The sequence below is a fragment of the Trachemys scripta genome, chromosome 3, assembly GCF_013100865.1.
Source record: "Trachemys scripta elegans isolate TJP31775 chromosome 3, CAS_Tse_1.0, whole genome shotgun sequence".
Taxonomy (NCBI): Eukaryota; Metazoa; Chordata; order Testudines; family Emydidae; genus Trachemys; species Trachemys scripta.
Genome location: NC_048300.1, coordinates 96,580,429 through 96,597,966, shown reverse-complemented (window position 1 = coordinate 96,597,966; position 17,538 = coordinate 96,580,429). Strand labels below are relative to the sequence as shown.

At 38.0% G+C, this 17,538-nt stretch overlaps 1 protein-coding gene across 1 annotated transcript in view; it reads left to right on the top strand.

Annotated features, from left to right (window-relative positions):
• The window catches only part of ADGB (androglobin), a 208,931-nt gene that overhangs the window by 107,470 nt on the left and 83,923 nt on the right, over positions 1–17,538 (top strand). Inside the window, exons 15-20 of the mRNA XM_034765467.1 lie at positions 5,307–5,475; positions 8,734–8,797; positions 10,728–10,830; positions 12,593–12,734; positions 15,155–15,269; positions 16,936–17,103. Coding sequence (XP_034621358.1) covers positions 5,307–5,475; positions 8,734–8,797; positions 10,728–10,830; positions 12,593–12,734; positions 15,155–15,269; positions 16,936–17,103 — 761 coding nt within the window. The remainder of the gene's footprint in view (positions 1–5,306; positions 5,476–8,733; positions 8,798–10,727; positions 10,831–12,592; positions 12,735–15,154; positions 15,270–16,935; positions 17,104–17,538) is intronic.

The following is a 17,538-nucleotide window of genomic DNA, read 5'->3' as shown; positions in this document are numbered from 1 at the left end:
CAGAAAACTTTACCTTTATTTGCTCAAATCCCTAGTGAGAGCAGCTTCAAAAATCTTCTCTTTCTCAGTGTTTCCATCTCCTGATACAGTCTATGACCGTAGTCCAGCTATAAGAACTGTGTGAATGGGCCAGGACTCAGGGGGAGCCTCTTAACTTCAGTGGGACGTTATGCGGCTCTTGGGGTCCACCTACATGGAGCAGCTTTCAGAACTGGGGCCTATAGATAATATTTTCCAAAGCATTGAAGTTCCTTATGAGCCTAAGTCCTATTGAAAGCCTATTGGACTTAATTTTCTTAAATCTTAGTTTAACTTTTCAAAAGCATTTGTGTCTTCTGTCACCCTCTTTAAGTGTGTATATTATGTTTATCTAGTTGACACTCCATTTTTTAAAATGATATATCTTATATATCAAAATCGTATTTAATTCTGAGAGTAATGGGTCAAATTTATCTGATGTAGTTCTAACTTCACTGAAGTTACATTAGGAATGATCCTGCTCCAAATTATTAAAGTAGTAGTAGAGAATATTGTGTTATTGTTGGAGATGCTCAGAGGCCTGGATGCACAAAAGGAGTTAGATGCCTGAGTCCCTGTTTCAGGGTAAAGGGAAATGGAATCTTGCCACCCTGCTTCTGTGGTCCCTGACTGTGTAGCAGTGCATGTGCTTGTTAATAATGTGATGCAGACACGTGGCTGCTGTGATTGATCATCCATAAAGTGCTCATGTGCAGTCCTCCATGCCTTCCAGCATCTTTCTTGTTAAGTTCTACTCTACTGCTGATACTTATGGCATGGTCAATGACACATCTGTCTGGTTTTCAGCTCTCTGGTCCCCATCATGGCCAAGGCACAGAAGATGGCCCCTGCCATCCTCACACATTCTGGGAGCTGACACCACTAGGTTGCCCCCGTCTCTTCCAGCAATCCCCTGCAAGCCTGCCTTTGCCTGCTCCCTCATCAGTCTCCATTTTTCTTGATGTCCTCTATTCCCTATCCATGTCCTCCTAGGCATTAACCTGGTCCTTGAGCTCCCCCCAAAAGCCTGTCCTTAGCACCTATGCTCATTTGTTGAGTCCTGGCTCCCATGAGCATGTTGGCATGGGCTTGCATGAAGCCATTAATCTCTGCTTCATTGATGTTTGCTCTGTGCTGCTTATGCTGTCCCACCTCCCCAAGGTGCCTGGTGGCTGCTCCCTCACTCTGGCATCCAATACTTCCATGCTGGGGCGCAAACAGAATGTGACCCATGCTTCAGCTTTTATCGCATGTTCCAAAGTGGTGCTTTCCTGTGACCTCATGACCATGTGGGTCTGTGTTCAGCTGACACCCAGTCCTCACTCAGCACTTGGCAATCATATAGGCGCCTTAGTCCAGCCTCCTGTGTTGAACTCTCAGACATAGGTGCCTATGCAGTTGCCTGGGCTCCACCTTTGTGTGTCTATCTCTTATGGATCAGAGGGGTAGCCGTGTTAGTCTGAATCTTTAAAAAGCAACAGAGGGTCCTGTGGCACCTTTAAGACTAACAGAAATATTGGGAACATAAGCTTTCGTGGGTAAGAACCTCACTTCTTCAGATGCAAGTAATGGAAATTTCCAGAGGCAGGTATAAATCAGTATGGAGATAACGAGGTTAGTTCAATCAGGGAGGGTGAGGTGCTCTGCTAGCAGTTGAGGTGTGAACACCAAGGGAGGAGAAACTGCTTCTGTAATTGGATCGCCATTCACAGTCTTTGTTTAATCCTGATCTGATGGTGTCAAATTTGCAAATGAACTGGAACTCAGCAGTTTCTCTTTGGAGTCTGGTCCTGAAGTTTTTTTGCTGTAAGATGGCTACCTTTACATCTGCTATTGTGTAGCCAGGGAGGTTGAAGTGTTCTCCTACAGGTTTTTGTATATTGCCATTCCTGATATCTGACTTGTGTTCATTTATCCTCTTGCGTAGTGACTGTCCAGTTTGGCCAATGTACATAGCAGAGGGGCATTGCTGGCACATGATGCCTTGCCACACTGACATAATAACTCCACCTCCACAAGAGTTGTAGCACTTATGTTGGTGTAGTTATGGCGACACAATGTCTGGGTAGACACTGCCTTCCTTACATTGGGTGTTGGCTGTCTTGTCAATTCAATTGACAAGAAAGCCAGGAACTAGAGCAGGGCTGCCCCAGGCTCCCCACTCCAGCTGGGCAAGAAGCCCAGCTTAAACTTCAGAGAGGCAAGAAGCCCAGGTGGCTGACCCCCGCTCCTGGCTGGGAGTGGGGAGCTGAGAGCCCTGGGGGGCAGGTGAACTCCTTATGGGGAGCTGAGAACCCTAGCTCTCAGCTCTCCATACTGCCCCTTTTCAGTTGGTGGAAGCACTCCTGGTAAGGGCACACCCCAGCAACAGGAGGGTAGTGTGGACATCAGCCACCATAGTAATTACTGCAGTGGCTGTAACTTGACCGAATATAGGTCAGTAGTTTAGACATGCCCCTAGTTTCTTTGAAAGGACCTAAGATGGCAGATAGCCACCAATAGACTAGGGTCCAGATTCCCCAGAGTTCAGCTCCCATTTAGGCATCTAAATGAAGCATCGAGATTTTCAAAAGTTCTAAGCACCCTACAGTTCTTGTTAAAAGCAGTGGGAGCTGTTAAATGCTGAGCTCTTGAAAATTTGGCCCTGTCTCCTTTTTTAAAAAGTTTATTCTTTTTCCAGCTCTTGTACTGCTATCAGAGAGTCTGAATGTGTCTTACCATGTGTACAGTGCCTTGCAATAAGGGCAGTTAATCTTTATTCAGCAGTCTTTCTTTCCTTTTTTATCTTGATTTTCTGCTGCTTTGCAGACTTGATCTGTTTTCCTTGTCTAATTAAATTCTTTATTTACAATTTTATTTTACAACTGTGTTTTACTTTTGCTTCTCAGTTTGAATACTTTAGAGCCTTTCTAATCAAATTTTGTTTTCCACTGGGGCTTGATGTTATTGCATTTATCTTTACTCTGAGAGCTGTCTACAAAGTTTTGACTTACAGTATGCTTGTCTTACGCCCTTATTTATTTCGTTATTACAGTCATTGTCACAGCACACTGTATATTTGTAAATTCAAGTAGGACTTTCATTTTGACTTGCTTAATGAATAAGCTATATTATATTTACAGGTAATAGTGAAACTCTTTCTGTGCGACAGTGGTTGGACTTAAAATAGTGCTTTATATTGAACATCCATTGGAACACTTTTCTCAGATATTGCACTTATGATGTTTATTCTAGAGATTAAATATTCATGTTATCAACAAGGTTTTGCAGTTGACTTCACCTGGTAATTGCACTTCTCTGCACAAAATAAGCAATAGACAAGAAGTTACTAACTGGCACGTTTTAAATTTTAATTAATTTTTTTGTGGGCCCTGTAGAGCTTGGATAGGCATTTTTCTTTTCATATGTACATCTAAATAAATCAATACATACACAAAATGTGCCCTTTGGTTAGAGTCCAACAAGTTACCATGACAACCAGATCTGACTGCCTGGGTTGGGAGGAACAATTCATTTATGTTTTCTTCATCTTCATCACTCCATACAGAAGGCGAAGATTAAGCCATTTTGTTCAGATTGTATTCAGTTTGGAGGCACTGGGGACTGGGAATCTAGGGTGCAGAGGGAAGAGATGGGCCAGGGTCGAGGCCATGAGGTATACATCACTTTTCCCCCCACCCTATACACACACAACTTTTCAACACATGTGCTCAGGAGATAATGCAATCTAGGGCTGTATTAACTTCTGAGTGGAGCCCCAGTGGTCTGTGAAAGACTTTTTATGTCTGGACTGTAAAGGCAGCAACCACCAGGGAAACTTTGTTAGCACAAATCTGTCATTGACTGCCATATTCAAAAGGAGCAAAGGTGATCCTGACCTCCAGCATTTCTTCTGTGATCCATGCTCCCTGATTGTTCCACACATATGGAAGAAACCACTGGGAAAGCCTAGTTTCCTAGCCTTTATGCAGGCTTTCCAAATAGGGGACATCTTGGCCTTGTATTGTCTTCTATTAAACTTCTTTCAGCTCTTGCAGAAATTGGTTGCATAAGATAGAGCAACCCACATTCAGCCTTATCTTACAAAACCATCACTTCTTCAGTAGATCATCGTATGCTTCACTAATCCTGGCAATATTACAAAAGCCACATTTTCACATAAATTAAGCATTTTAATTAGTTTCTCTCATTTGTTATACCCATTTAGATATTTCTTCACTTCTTTTTCTTTAGCAAACGTGGATGAGGCAAGAAAATTAGTAGTCTGTTCATATCTGAATTAATCTGTCTGTTTTACAGTGTCTCACAGCAGTAGTGCAGCACAGAAGCCTGTTTTCAGACAAGACTAAACATCTCAGACAATAATTTATATAACTCTTATAGAGCAGGGTGTACAAAATGTGACCTCTGAACACAATTTCTTTTTAAATAGCTTGTTATCGTCATTGTGAAAGGTACCAGTTTGGCATCCCTGGGATTAGTAAATTCTTCTCTCTAGAAATCAATGAAGGCATAGGAAACAACACCATTAGCTTCTGCAGGTTGCCCTTGCAAAATGCATAAATTGACCAACTTCCTGCGATTTTAGATTAAGGTAAAGACTATCTTTTTGTTGAAGAATACCGTATAAAGTGTACATTACACACAGTGTCATACACTTTTTCCTCTGATGGCTCGCCAGACCAAAATTTCAATGTCCATATTTGGCATAAGTCAGATTGTGGTAGTCTAATTTTCCTAAAGCAGTATTCCTAAAGCAGTATTCGGCCCTGTTCCTGCAAAGTAATAAAGTTAAGTACGTGCAGGATGGGTGTTGTAGTGTCCTCCACAATTCAGTGGATGGTTGCTTTTGCTCTTCAGCTAATCAAAAATCTCATGCCATCTCTGCTTTTCTTTGGGCATATGGCAAGGGAATTTTGGTTGAAGGGGCTTGTGTTCTCCACTGTATAGCTGACTTGGGGTTCACTGTTGCATTCACAGAGCTATGGGATGTCTAACAAAAGTGCCAATGTTAAAAGTTCTAGCTTGGTATGCAATGTCAAATGTATAGATGAGTGGAGGTGGGAAAGTCAGAAAATTCCAGTTACAGCCAACTAAGGGTTTTGAAAATTTGTTATGCTATTCTGCTGAGTTGTTTTATTTTACTTGGTTTTATTTTATTTTCATTTTCAAAAGATGTGGAAGAAAAATCTTGATAATTTTTAGATGTTCCCAGTACAAAATCAACATTTCTTTAATGTGCGCATTCTTAGCATGTTGAAATCTGTATGTACTTCTTATTTATGCAGATATATTTTCAATTAATTCAAGTATTGATGTGGCTCAGACATCAGAAGCAGTTGACACTAGTATATACAGCCAGACGGTGGATAAATCACCAGAAGAAATTGAGTCAGAACGGAATCCTGTTTCCAGGGAAACATGGTTTGATTTTGAAGACTTCTCTACTTGTTTTCAGTAAGGAGCAGAGGTTTTGTTTTATATTCCTTAAAATTTAGATCAAAGTAGTGAAGTACTGTAAAAAATGGCTTTGTGAAAATTGCATCTTAACCGATCTACTTTTTTGTGTGTATACAGAGTCATGTTGGCTTAATTTTAGGAGCAAAAATAAATTGTTGGCATCTTTTACTCCTCTTAGTACTGCAGAATCAACACAGCAAGGCAAAGGCAAGCTGAATTCTATTGATCCTGGTGCATTATCAATATAATTCCCAATTGCTTATACCTTTGCAAACCGAGTAAAGGCAGTGGGATTGTACAGCTGTCAATGAAGGTCTAATATGCAGAAGCTTTATTATGGATGAGAAGGCAAGAATTCAGCTTAAGGGCTTGTCTATATTGTATATTGTGTAATATAGACATGATTGAACCTGCTTAAATCAGTTTAGCTTATGTAAGAATAAGAATTTAAACATTTTAGATTGATTTAGTTTCACAAGTGGAACTGTTATAATTTAGACCAGGCTATAGATGCTGGGTTGTGTTTATAAGGCTGGAAGTTAAAAAAATATATATATGTTTTAACTTGTACATGATTCTGAAATCATTGACGGACAAAAACCATGCAATCAAATGTGCCATTTTTACAGTCACTTTTCAGAGTAGAACTATACTATAGAGCTTTTCAGTTATTTTATTTATCTCTGTGCAGAGGGCTAGCTCAAGGTATATTCACCATTCATGTCCCACTTCAGCAATCTAAATAGACTTCACTATCTGGGTGTGTCTACACTGGAGCTGGAGATGTAATTTCCAGTTTGGGTAGATATACCCACATAAGGTCTGATCCATTAGCCTGCTAAAAATAGCAGTGTATTCATGGCTGTGTGGGCAGCAGTATGGGCTAGCCACCCAAGTACAATCCAATCCGAGACCCTAGGAATGTGCTTGGGGTGGCTAGCCCATCCTGCTGCCCATGCAGCTATGGCTACACTGCTATTTTTAGCTGCAAGCTCCTAGTGAACATAAGAACGGCCATACTGGGTCAGACCAAAGGTCCATCCAGCCCAGTATCCTGTCTCCTGACAGTGGCCAATGCCAGGTTCCCCAGAGGGAGTGAACCTAACAGGTAATGATCAAGTGATCTCTCTCCTGCCATCCATCTCCACCCTCCAACAAACAGAGGCTAGGGACACCATTCCTTACCCATCCTGGCTAATAGCCATTAATGGACTTAACCTCCATGAATTTATCTAGTTTTCTTTTAAACCCTGTTATAGTCCTAGCCTTCACAACCTCCTCAGGCAAGGAGTTCCACAGGTTGACTGTGCGCTGTGTGAAGAAGAACTTCCTTTTATTTGTTTTAAATGTGCTGCCCATTAATTTCATTTGGTGGCCCCTAGGTCTTATATTATGGGAACAAGTAAATAACTTTTCCTTATTCACATTCTCCACACCAATCATGATTTTATATACCTCTATCATATCCCCCTTTTAATCTACTCTTTTCCAACCTGAAAAGTCCTAGCCTTTTTAGCATTCATAGTGCTGGAAATTACACCTCCTGCTTCAGTGCAGACATACCTTCAGTCCTATAGAGCCTGTATCCAAAGTAGGGAAACCCATTTCTTTCAATCCTAGACGTTTTATATCTTGAAAGAAACCTGGAGATTGTTCCTTATTTTGGATGTATTCTACAGGCTATCCAAGTGTTGAGCCTCCTGTTGGTGTTATATAAACAAATAACCTTGTTTGCATTTGCCCCTGTTCTTGCTGCATGTTGCAGTGTTGTGTTTACCTTTGGTATCTTTACAGAAGTCGGAATTTCTTAATATGCAATCCTAGTTATCTGCTTGGGAACCTATTTTTAAATGTTCTGGTTTTCTCTGCATTTTTTAAAGCTTTTGGCTTTTAGCCTCACTAATATTTCAGTTATTTTATTTTTGTAATTGATATTTCTTTGGGGAGCCTTCACTTTCCACTCATTAAGAACTGACTGGAAAGTCTCTATGGCAGCGGTTATTGTCATAGGTGGTACATGAGGGAGGGCTGTAGCTAGTGCCTGAACCTGCATGCTACCTGCTACCTGTAAGGACTAAACACTATAGAGCACTTTAGAGTTTGGGAAGGACTGCCTGTCTCATGTTAGGGAGCACCAGATCAGGAGCAAGAATCCTTCAAGATACCTTTATTGACGCAGAGTCACCAGGCAAGTGATTTCCTCCTTCCATTCTGCAACACTGTTTCCTATTCGTAAAGGGTGTAGTTTAGTTACAGCTCTACTTAGAGTCAATGGTGAAATATGAATACATTTTTAAAAGGTTTGTTAGTTGAACATAGAGTAAATTACTGTTAGCCTTTTGAAGACCACTGTAACAAATTTATATGCTAAACTTGTCAGTTCCTTTTTCTCATTTCTAAAAAGAATGAGAGTTACTTATTTTTAGAACTTACATTTTTTAACAATGATCCCTACTGATCCTTAAAGACTTTATTACACAGAAATTTTAGCTGCCAGGCTAAGATTTTTATCCTGACAGCCAGTGATGTTGAATGTCTTTCTTTGCCTAATGTGAACATAGGTCAAATACAGAGAACTTGATATGGATGTTAAAAATTGGCATCAATTTTGGGGGAGGAGGAGCAGATCAGCAGTTACAGAATTTGTGTATGTCAAGAATGTATCACCGCCTCAATAGGGACTTTGAATAATCTGAACTCTTCCATTGTATAAAACCCTGAACTCTGGTTCAGATTCTGTCATCAGTTAAAGTTGAACTCAGTGAGATTAACTGGGTCAAACTGAGGTCACAATGTGATTCAGTTTCTTAATAGTTTTCTGGCGAGGTGTGGAACAGCAATAAATTTCATAGAAGTGTTAACAAATTGCATAAAGGCAATCATCCCCCATAGCGTTGCCTCTGCTTTTTCTATAGTTTAGTGATTTTTTTAGGTGTTAAAATTTTAAGATGATTTCGGTTTGCTGCCATTTACAAATCCAAATAAGATGAAACTAGCTGTCAGACCTGCATAACAGAGAGTGTTAGACCTGCAACAAAGGTACTAATCAATGTCAGCAGCTTTCACTGGAAATAAATTGTACATGTTAATTTTTTGTGAAGCTTCAAATGTTGAACCACTTTCAAGAAATAGTTTTGAGTCGGTTTCATAATGGATAGAAATGGTTGCAGTAGCACCATGTGGGATGAGAGAAAATTTACTAAAATAAATTATTAATACTAAAATTAATTTCCCCCTCATTATTTTTCTTTCTAGGAACCTGCATATTTTCCACAAACCAAATACATATGCTTATAGTTATCAGAAAGCCGATTTTAAGGTACATGCATGCATCACATTATTGATTTCACCTTTATTTTATTGAGAGAGCCTACATCCTGATAATTCATAAATCCTAAATATTAGTGCTAACCCATGAAGAACAACTATTACAGACAAAATAATAATGCGAAAATAATATATATGGAAATACTTAAGGCTACAGTGGTCATCATTAAAAGTCAACATGTTGCTGACACTTATACTGCAATATTTCCCTTCCTTTGAAATCAGAAATGACAGTGGTACCACAGATTACTGTTTGCCAATGGCTGAAAAAATGCACACTGTTGAAGGTAGCAAAAAGATTTCAGGTTACACTATAGAATACAGTGTGCCAGATCCTCAACTCCACTTAAGTTGCAAGGCAAAGGTGACTTAAATTTGCCTTGAGGCAGCAGCAGAGATGCCTCTCAAGAGCATCCCAGACTGATTCAATCTCTGAGAGCCCCAAGATTGGGAGGGCAGAAATATAGTCTCCCATCCCTTGACTCTTTAGGTGTGCTAAGAGCTGCTCTGGTGCACTTGAGAATCTATTCCAGTGACTGGAATTACATTTTACATATACTGCAATTACAATGTAAAAACACTGTAGCAATGTTTTAGATACCTACAGTTAACTAATAAATTAATGTAACTGGAAGATTAAACATGTCTGAATGTGTTGCTCCTTTAGTTTCATATTTAGTACATTAATACCGTGTAATTGCTGTGCAGTTAAACTTTGTCATGAATAGACCTTGTACAAAATCCTGTACCCAGAAATTATCTATATGGGTTATATTCCATAACTGCAGCATATCTTCAGTGTCACTAGTCTCACTGTTATAAAGTGTAACCAGATCACTGTTATAAAGTGTAACCAGTTTTCCTGACCTATGATCTGCTTTGAATATGCAACTTCGTGCAATGAAAACATGCTCTATATTCTAAAATGTAGTCAACAAAATCCTAGCTGTGTGCTAGGATGGCAAAGTATATTCTTTAGAACCCTTTACTTTGGTACCATAATATCTTATTAGACACAGGTAAATCAAATATTCATGCCATCTCACAAATTAAAAATCAGTCATATGGGATAACACTTTTGTACTGTAATTTCATAGATTTATAGATTTTAAGGTCAAAAGGGACCATTACATCATCTAGTCTGATGTCCTATATATAATAGGCCATTAAATTTCACCCAGTTACCCCTGTATTGACCCCAATACCTTGTGTTTGGGGTAAAACATATCTCCATGAAGTGCATCTAGCCTTGATCTCAGTATCAAATTGCTAATATTTACAGTTATGACTATGAGAAACACTCCAATTTAAGAAAAATGAAAGACACAATGAAATTAAGTTTAAATTGGTGTATTTTATAGGAATGGTGCAGTACACATTGCTGTTTCTGATGTTTCTGTTGTAAATAAAATGCAGCCATATTTTATGATTTTTGCAAAGTAGATATCATAATGATGCAGAATAAATTGTATGCTACAAGCTACAAATCAAGAATATTCATGATGCTGTACATCTTACAAGTTTGTTGGAATTGATTAGAGTTGGCAAATTGTAGAACAATATCCCAGCTGCTTCATATGGTAATGATATTTTAAAAGGTAACTACGTTGGTCCCTTATTATAACTGTTGGATTAAATACTAATAGGTAAGCAGGGTTTAATTAAATTGGTGGTACACAGGGAAGATGTGCATAAGATGTAGGTACATTTTCTATTAAAGAAACTATTTTTTCTCTAATCTGTGGAATGAAAGATTAATATTAGTAGGTAAATGAAACTTGAAGCTCTGTCAGAAGCACTGGTAACAATTAACTGCTTGTTTTACATATGTACATTGAGTCACAAAGTTTGAACTTTAAATCAAAAATTGTAAAAGACTAATTCAACAGAAATTAAACATGAATGCCCTTTTCCACCTGCAGTTTACAGATGATCGAGTCTTCTATTATTTATTTGTGGACAGTTTGAAGCCTATTGAAATCCTGGTTAGTTTTTCTGCATTAGTACGCTGGGGAGATTCTGGAGGTAAGATCCATACAAAGAAAAAAGTGTTTTAATATTGATTGTTCTCAACTGCTATAGACTCTTTTATCTTAACTGTCTTCTTTTGAAACATGCTTTTTCTTTTTTTGGTCTTGTATGGAGCAGGTGACTCTCAGTGCCTAGATGGTTTAATGAAAACTGCAATATTCCCTTTGGATATTTTAGAGTTCTCTCTCCTGCAGTATTGACACATGCTATGTCCATAGTATCGTGATGAATTATGAGTCACAACAGATCTGCTTAGCAAGATGTGTTCACCTGTGTGGTAATTTGGCAGGCTTTAAATAGAGCAAGTTGACTTCAGGAAATGATCTGGCAAGACACTTGGCTGTGCCATAGTGGTGCTTTTGTATTGCTCCACACGGAAAACACTTTTTTTCGTGTCCTTTTTATGAACAATGCCTCTTAAGGAGTTGTTTATGATGTTTAATCATTTACTATTCACTTTTTGTCCATACCTTTCTAGTATGGATTTCCTTTCATTTCCTGTGTCATTTCTGTCTGCTTTTCTCTTCTTGCAAACTGTTCTATCTTTTGGCTGGTCTACATGCAATAATTGCACTGATTTAACTAAAATTGATGCAAATCCCTGTTTGGACACTCTTGAATCTGTTTACAGCAGACTCATCTTGATACCTAGGGCTCTGCCTAGGATAAATCACAAATGTCTGTGAAATATCTAGATTAATATTTTTAAAGATGTTAGTTAAGTTAATTAGAAGTCAACTTGAGTTAAACCTTAGTCTAGACATACCTTGAGTGCATGTAAGTTACATGCTAAGGAGCCAAAAGAAGGTGTAAATACACGTATGTGTTAGACCCTATTACACAGATCCAGGTAGTTCTGTGGGAGTCTAAGGTTATGTCTATACTTTGAGCTGGTGGTGTAAATTCCAGCTCAAGGAGATGTACCTGCACTAACACTGAGCAAGCTAGGTCACTAAAAATAATGTGTAGCAACGGTGACAGGAGGGGCTAGCTACCCCAAGTATGAGCCTATTTGAGATGCTAGGTACATACTTGGGGAAGCTAGAACCTGCTCCTGCTCACGATACTGTGGCTACAATCTATTTTTAGCATTCTGACTCAGAGTTAGCACTCGTGTGGCTCTTTGAGCAGGAATTTACACTCAAAGTGTAAATGTGCAAAGAGATCTAATTTATATCTCCTCCTAACACATCACTTCTGAATAAGGCCTTCAGAGTAGAGTGTTTACATAACCCCTATTCCGTGCTATCTTTGTACACTGGTTAAGAATATAAGAACGATCATACTGGGTCAGACCAATGGTCCATCTAGCCCAGTATCCTGTCTTCCGACAGTGGCCAATGCCAGGTGCTTCAGAGGGAATGAACAGAACAGGTAATCATTAAGTGATCCATCCTGTGTCACCCATTCCGAGCTTCTGGCAAACAGAGGCTAGGGACACTTCAGAACATGGTTTTGCCTGTCCTGGCTAATAGCCACTGATGGACCTATCCTCCATGAACTTATTTAGTTCTTTTTTGAACCCGATTAACTTAAAAAACTGCTGTATTTCTCCCAGAGCTACCATTAAGGGTAGGCAACATCTGTGGCTGACTAGGGCACTTAGCTGGTGGAGGCACCACTGGCATGTATCAACTTACAAATAGTCCCTTTATTTTTTATGGGCTTTGGTGACCAAAATGTGATCCTGAATTCTGCTTCATGATAAAATTTTATCAATTCTCTAACTTTATTTTTCTAATTATTTTTCTTACAGCGACACAAAAAGAAGGTTCTGGTATACCACAGGGCATGCTTACGGTTGAAAGTTTCTCTTGGAAAAGTGTGGCTACTGGACAACTTGTGCTAAAGATACATACATATGCAACCAAAGCTGCTATGCTAAACCTTCCCCCAGGGTGTGTACTAGTCCTTTTTTTTTATTTCCCTCTAGCACTTAAAGACCTGCTCTTGCTTTAAGGATAGAATTTACATAACTGAATCTGGAATGGTTAATTATTTGCAAATATTTGAATGTTAAGTTTGCATAAAATTTATAGGATTTTTCCAAGTTTTGGTAAGATTGCAATATTTATTTGGATTTAAGAATCATTACTAAAGTTTTTAAAATTGTGTGTCAGTCTGTGAATCCCTTACTCTCTCTTTGTGGAGCAGTTATTCATATGAGTAGTTCCTCTAGTTTTTCTAGAAAAAAACAACTGAAATACATTCTGTGTAGGCATGTTGTTTCTAAATAGAAGGCTTCAGAAATTTGGCGGAGGTATTAGCAGCTCTCTCCAACACTCATTTTCATTAAAACTTTTACTGAAATATGATACTGTAGCCAGTATTGTAACTCTTCTTGAAATAGAATTTATGAAACATGAAAGGACATAAGTTCCCAAATAATCCAACTATACCTTTGCATAGTTCTTTAAAATTCCAATTTAAAATGATTCGGAAACCATGACATTGATGCTTTGTGGAGTTCACTTCTCTTGGCATATAGCCCTAGATATCTGGTTTAAAGCAGTTCCTTGGCTGTAAAAATAAAGAAAAGACAACTCCATACCACCCCCTTCATCCTTAGATATCTACTAGTCTTTTAATATGTTTGAAATGAAAGAAACAATACATGATGTATTGCCACAAGGTCTGAATTGCTGGATAATTCAAAGCTTTTGGTTCTCAAAAATAAAGAATTGCCAGTTTAGTTTGATATATATAACTATATCAAAAACTTACAATATTACAAAAAGTACCTATAAAACTTGAACAGAACAATATATATCTGTCATGTCCTGTATGTCCATGCCAACAAACTATAAATGGAAATCAAAGAGGATTTCAAAGCAACAGAAAGGTAAACACAAAGACCTGTTATATATCAGGTATTAAGTCAACCAAGTTGAACAGTTCTCCCTTTTTTCTCTAAACTGATTTAAAATATTAAAATGGATTTCATTTGTGAAAAATGGCAGTAAAACAAACTTCAGCTGGAAAAAAATATATACTTCAGAATGCCTGATTGAACTGGCTTATGGACAGATTAATCAGCATCTGCATTCTTCTGAGCTGTGGAGAATCAAGTTCTGTGGGGGACTGCACTGTCGGAAATTTCAGCAGAAAAGTTAGCCTTATGCAGGACTCTAAATCAAAGAACAAATCTTTATATTTCTCCAACTGCAAGTTTCAGAGCTACCTGAGAAGCAGGAATTTATTACAGATAAGCTCCCCACCCATGCCACTACATCTCTGATTCCCCATCCCTCCACAATTTGCAGTCATGCTGGAAGGAATAATTAATTATGTAGAATTTACAACAGGTCAATCTCAGGCATGGGAGTAGAAGTAGGCTTAGGACTCACCCTGTGGAGCAGTTTCCATTTCATTAAAAAAGACAAATTACTTGGGAATCCAAGTGGAAGCTTTCCTCCCACTGTCCACTTGATTGCTAGGAAGTGTTGTAGTCTTCCTCCCCAACCAGTGGCAATTTAAAAAAGCAAATTTTAAAATCTTTGGACCAAGTGGCTCTTCTTACCAGACCTTTGTTAAAGAGCTATTAACCAAAGAACCACTATTCACAAGAGAGAGGAAAAATATGGTGTTGAGTGCCTGATCCTGTCTTGTGTGAATGCAAGAAAGAATTCTTCTTTCTTTCAAAATTGGAATTAACTGTAGTTCCCAAGAGGGCACACTGAACTGTAACTGATGAGGCTACTCTTAAATGGATTGGGCCTATAATTATTACATAAAAGTGGTTTTATATTACATTTTCTTATTCTTGCCCATGTCCTTATAGTAATTTTGATTAAGGTAGCGGATAACTAAGACACTTGACTCTTACTTTGGATTTTCCAGATCAGATTTATAAACTTAAATGTAGCCAGCTGTGGTTTTTGCTTTTAAATTCTTCTTATCATTATTTATTATTTGTTTCAATCAGTGTCTGGAAAACACCATACAAACCCAAAAGAAGACACAGTCCCTGATCTAAAGAGTTTATACTCTATCCTTATGAAATACTACAGCAATATGTTATTCTGTGTTATAAAAACCACATGTAATCAAACTAAAGCAGAAAATAAATCTAAAACAGTGGCTTCTCAAATTACAACCTGTAATTATAACCTCACCAGTAGTTCAAGGAGCCTTTCCTCATGCTCTTTTCAATTACTTATTTGAGAACCAAGCAATTAGCAATTGAGAGTTAAAAGGAGACGTGGGCCAGGAAAGAATTCCACTGTTGTGAAGTTGGTCCACTGAATGAAAAGGTTAAAGAACCACTGTTCTAAAAGAGAGTGCTTTTCTTTTTTATTGTATTTTATTTTTTATGTAGGCGACATGTGTTAATCTTCACTGCAAGTTCCCCCATAGGGCACCATATCCATCTGTGTAGCATGGTGCCATGTGTGTTTGGTGACGAGGATACTGTTATGCCAAATCTTGACAAGGTACATGTAACCATAACAACGCATGCAATATTATTGCAAATCATTGACCACTGTTTACTGCAGACTGATCTAATTTTTCTCTTGAATTTTGAGTTTGGAGGATATGCAAAAAAATTCTGTCAGTTGTGCAGAAGGAGATTGTTTAAAAATCACTTTTCTTAGTATTGTCACACACACAAATTTAAATCTTAATGTAAATAATGTCACATCTCTATTTATAGTAGATTTTACTGAATAATGTAATATAAATTCCAAATATATATGGAAGCAAGGGAAACAGTTCTGAGATATTGGAAATGTGAGGGAGAGAGACATATATGAAGCTGGGCATTATTATAGCTATGTGATGTAAACGTATAAGCAGGTATTGGATGTTGTTGTTTCACATAAAATAGCTAAAAAAATTCATTCATGTGCCAATATATAATTGGATATTAAAGAATGTAGTGGAAATATTTAAATTGGAGGTAGTGTATTGTCTTCCCTTTTGCAGCATGCGGCTCTGATAGTCATAAAATGCATGTAAAGATTACTAAGATAGGTTCAAAAATGCCTACTTAGTGATGCAAACTGTCGGTCAGATGAATGCATTTCCCCCCATATGGTTGCAAAATGAACAGTAGGCCCCAGAATAGCTTTTGTTCTTAAAATGAACTATTGATTCAAAGGGCTTTGTGATAGCTGTGATCAGAGGCCCTGGGGAGCAGTTAACGCTTTCTCGGAGCTGTTGGTTAGGTTGTCTGTAGATCCAGACAGATGTCTCTTTATTAGTTAAACTCACTCCATGTTTTCAAGGTTTCCTTTACAAATGATTGGGCCAGAGACTTTGGGATTTTTTTAAATGAAAGTGTAGATTCTCAAGCAGAGCAACACATTTTTTAAAAGGGGAAATTTTGCAGCCGTTTTCACTGCTGTATAATACATCTCTACCCCGATATAACTCTGTCCTCAGGAGCCAAAAAATCTTATCACATTATAGGTGAAACCGCATTATATCGAACTTGCTTTGATCCGTCCGAGTGCGCAGCCCCTCCCCCGGGAGCACTGCTTTACCGCGTTATATCTGAATTCGTGTTATATCAGATCATGTTATACTGGGGTAGAAGTGTAATAGGATATTAAAGTAGCTTATGCAAGCTAGGATGGATATTTAGGAAGGTAGATTAAACCTGAGAACTTGATATGTTAAGAAAAAAAGAGAAACATTTTCAACTTGTTCCCCTTCTCTTTACAAAAGGGAGAATCTGTGGGTGGAACTTCCTTGGCCATAAAAACAATGTAAAACTGCCTCTACAGTTGCTTCTGTGGTCGTCTTTCCACAGATTTTTGCAAGAGGAGCAGCTAGTCTCTAGAGTCTCACATAGCAATTCAGGTGAAGATTAATACTGCTATGTGCAGCATTCACTTTGACATGGTGTTCAACCAAATACAAATACTCCTCTTAGAATATATGGATGGGATTAACCAATATTATGTCACAATGTATATTTTAGCTAGGAGAAGCCTTCACTTATTCTTACTACAATATAAATATGCATCTTAATTTTGACTGAACATTCTACAGTGCTTGGTACAAAAGAAGAATAATCAATGCATAATATTTTTATATTCTTCATTATCTGATAAACATTTTCCTTCCACAAGCTAAAATGTTCTCTCTCCCCAGGAGAGCTACCGGTTTATAGAACAGGCTACAGTTATCCTGAAAGCTATTGGAAATGTGATTAATAATTTCAGCAGTGAGCCTGAACTTTCCAAGGCCCTGAAGGAGCTGGAACTAACTCACTTCCCTCACAGCCTCCATGGTACAGGATTAGCTAGAGAACACTTCAAGGTAACAGTTCTAATAATCTGCTTTATCTAAAAGTGTTCACAATATAAAAGAGTGCATATGTTAACATTCATTCTCTTCTTCAAATAAGCTGCTATTATTATTATTATTATTAATTACTATTAATTATTAGCCAGATTTTCAAAGGGGTCTCCAACTCTGCCTCTGATTTTGCACACATGGTTTGAAATCCATTATAACTTGCATGTGCAAATGATAGAGTTTACAAATACAAATAGAAATTGCCTTTCCTTTATATATCCAAATGATAATATATGCAGAACTGCACATGCTAAAATCAGAGACCGTGTTTTGGCAGTTTGGCACTGCATGTTTCAAACATCAAAATTCATCAGCTTTTTGAGATCTAATTCAGGATATGAAAGCAAAGAGACTAACCAAAGTTCAGAAAACAATACACCGTACTGTGTCTAAGAT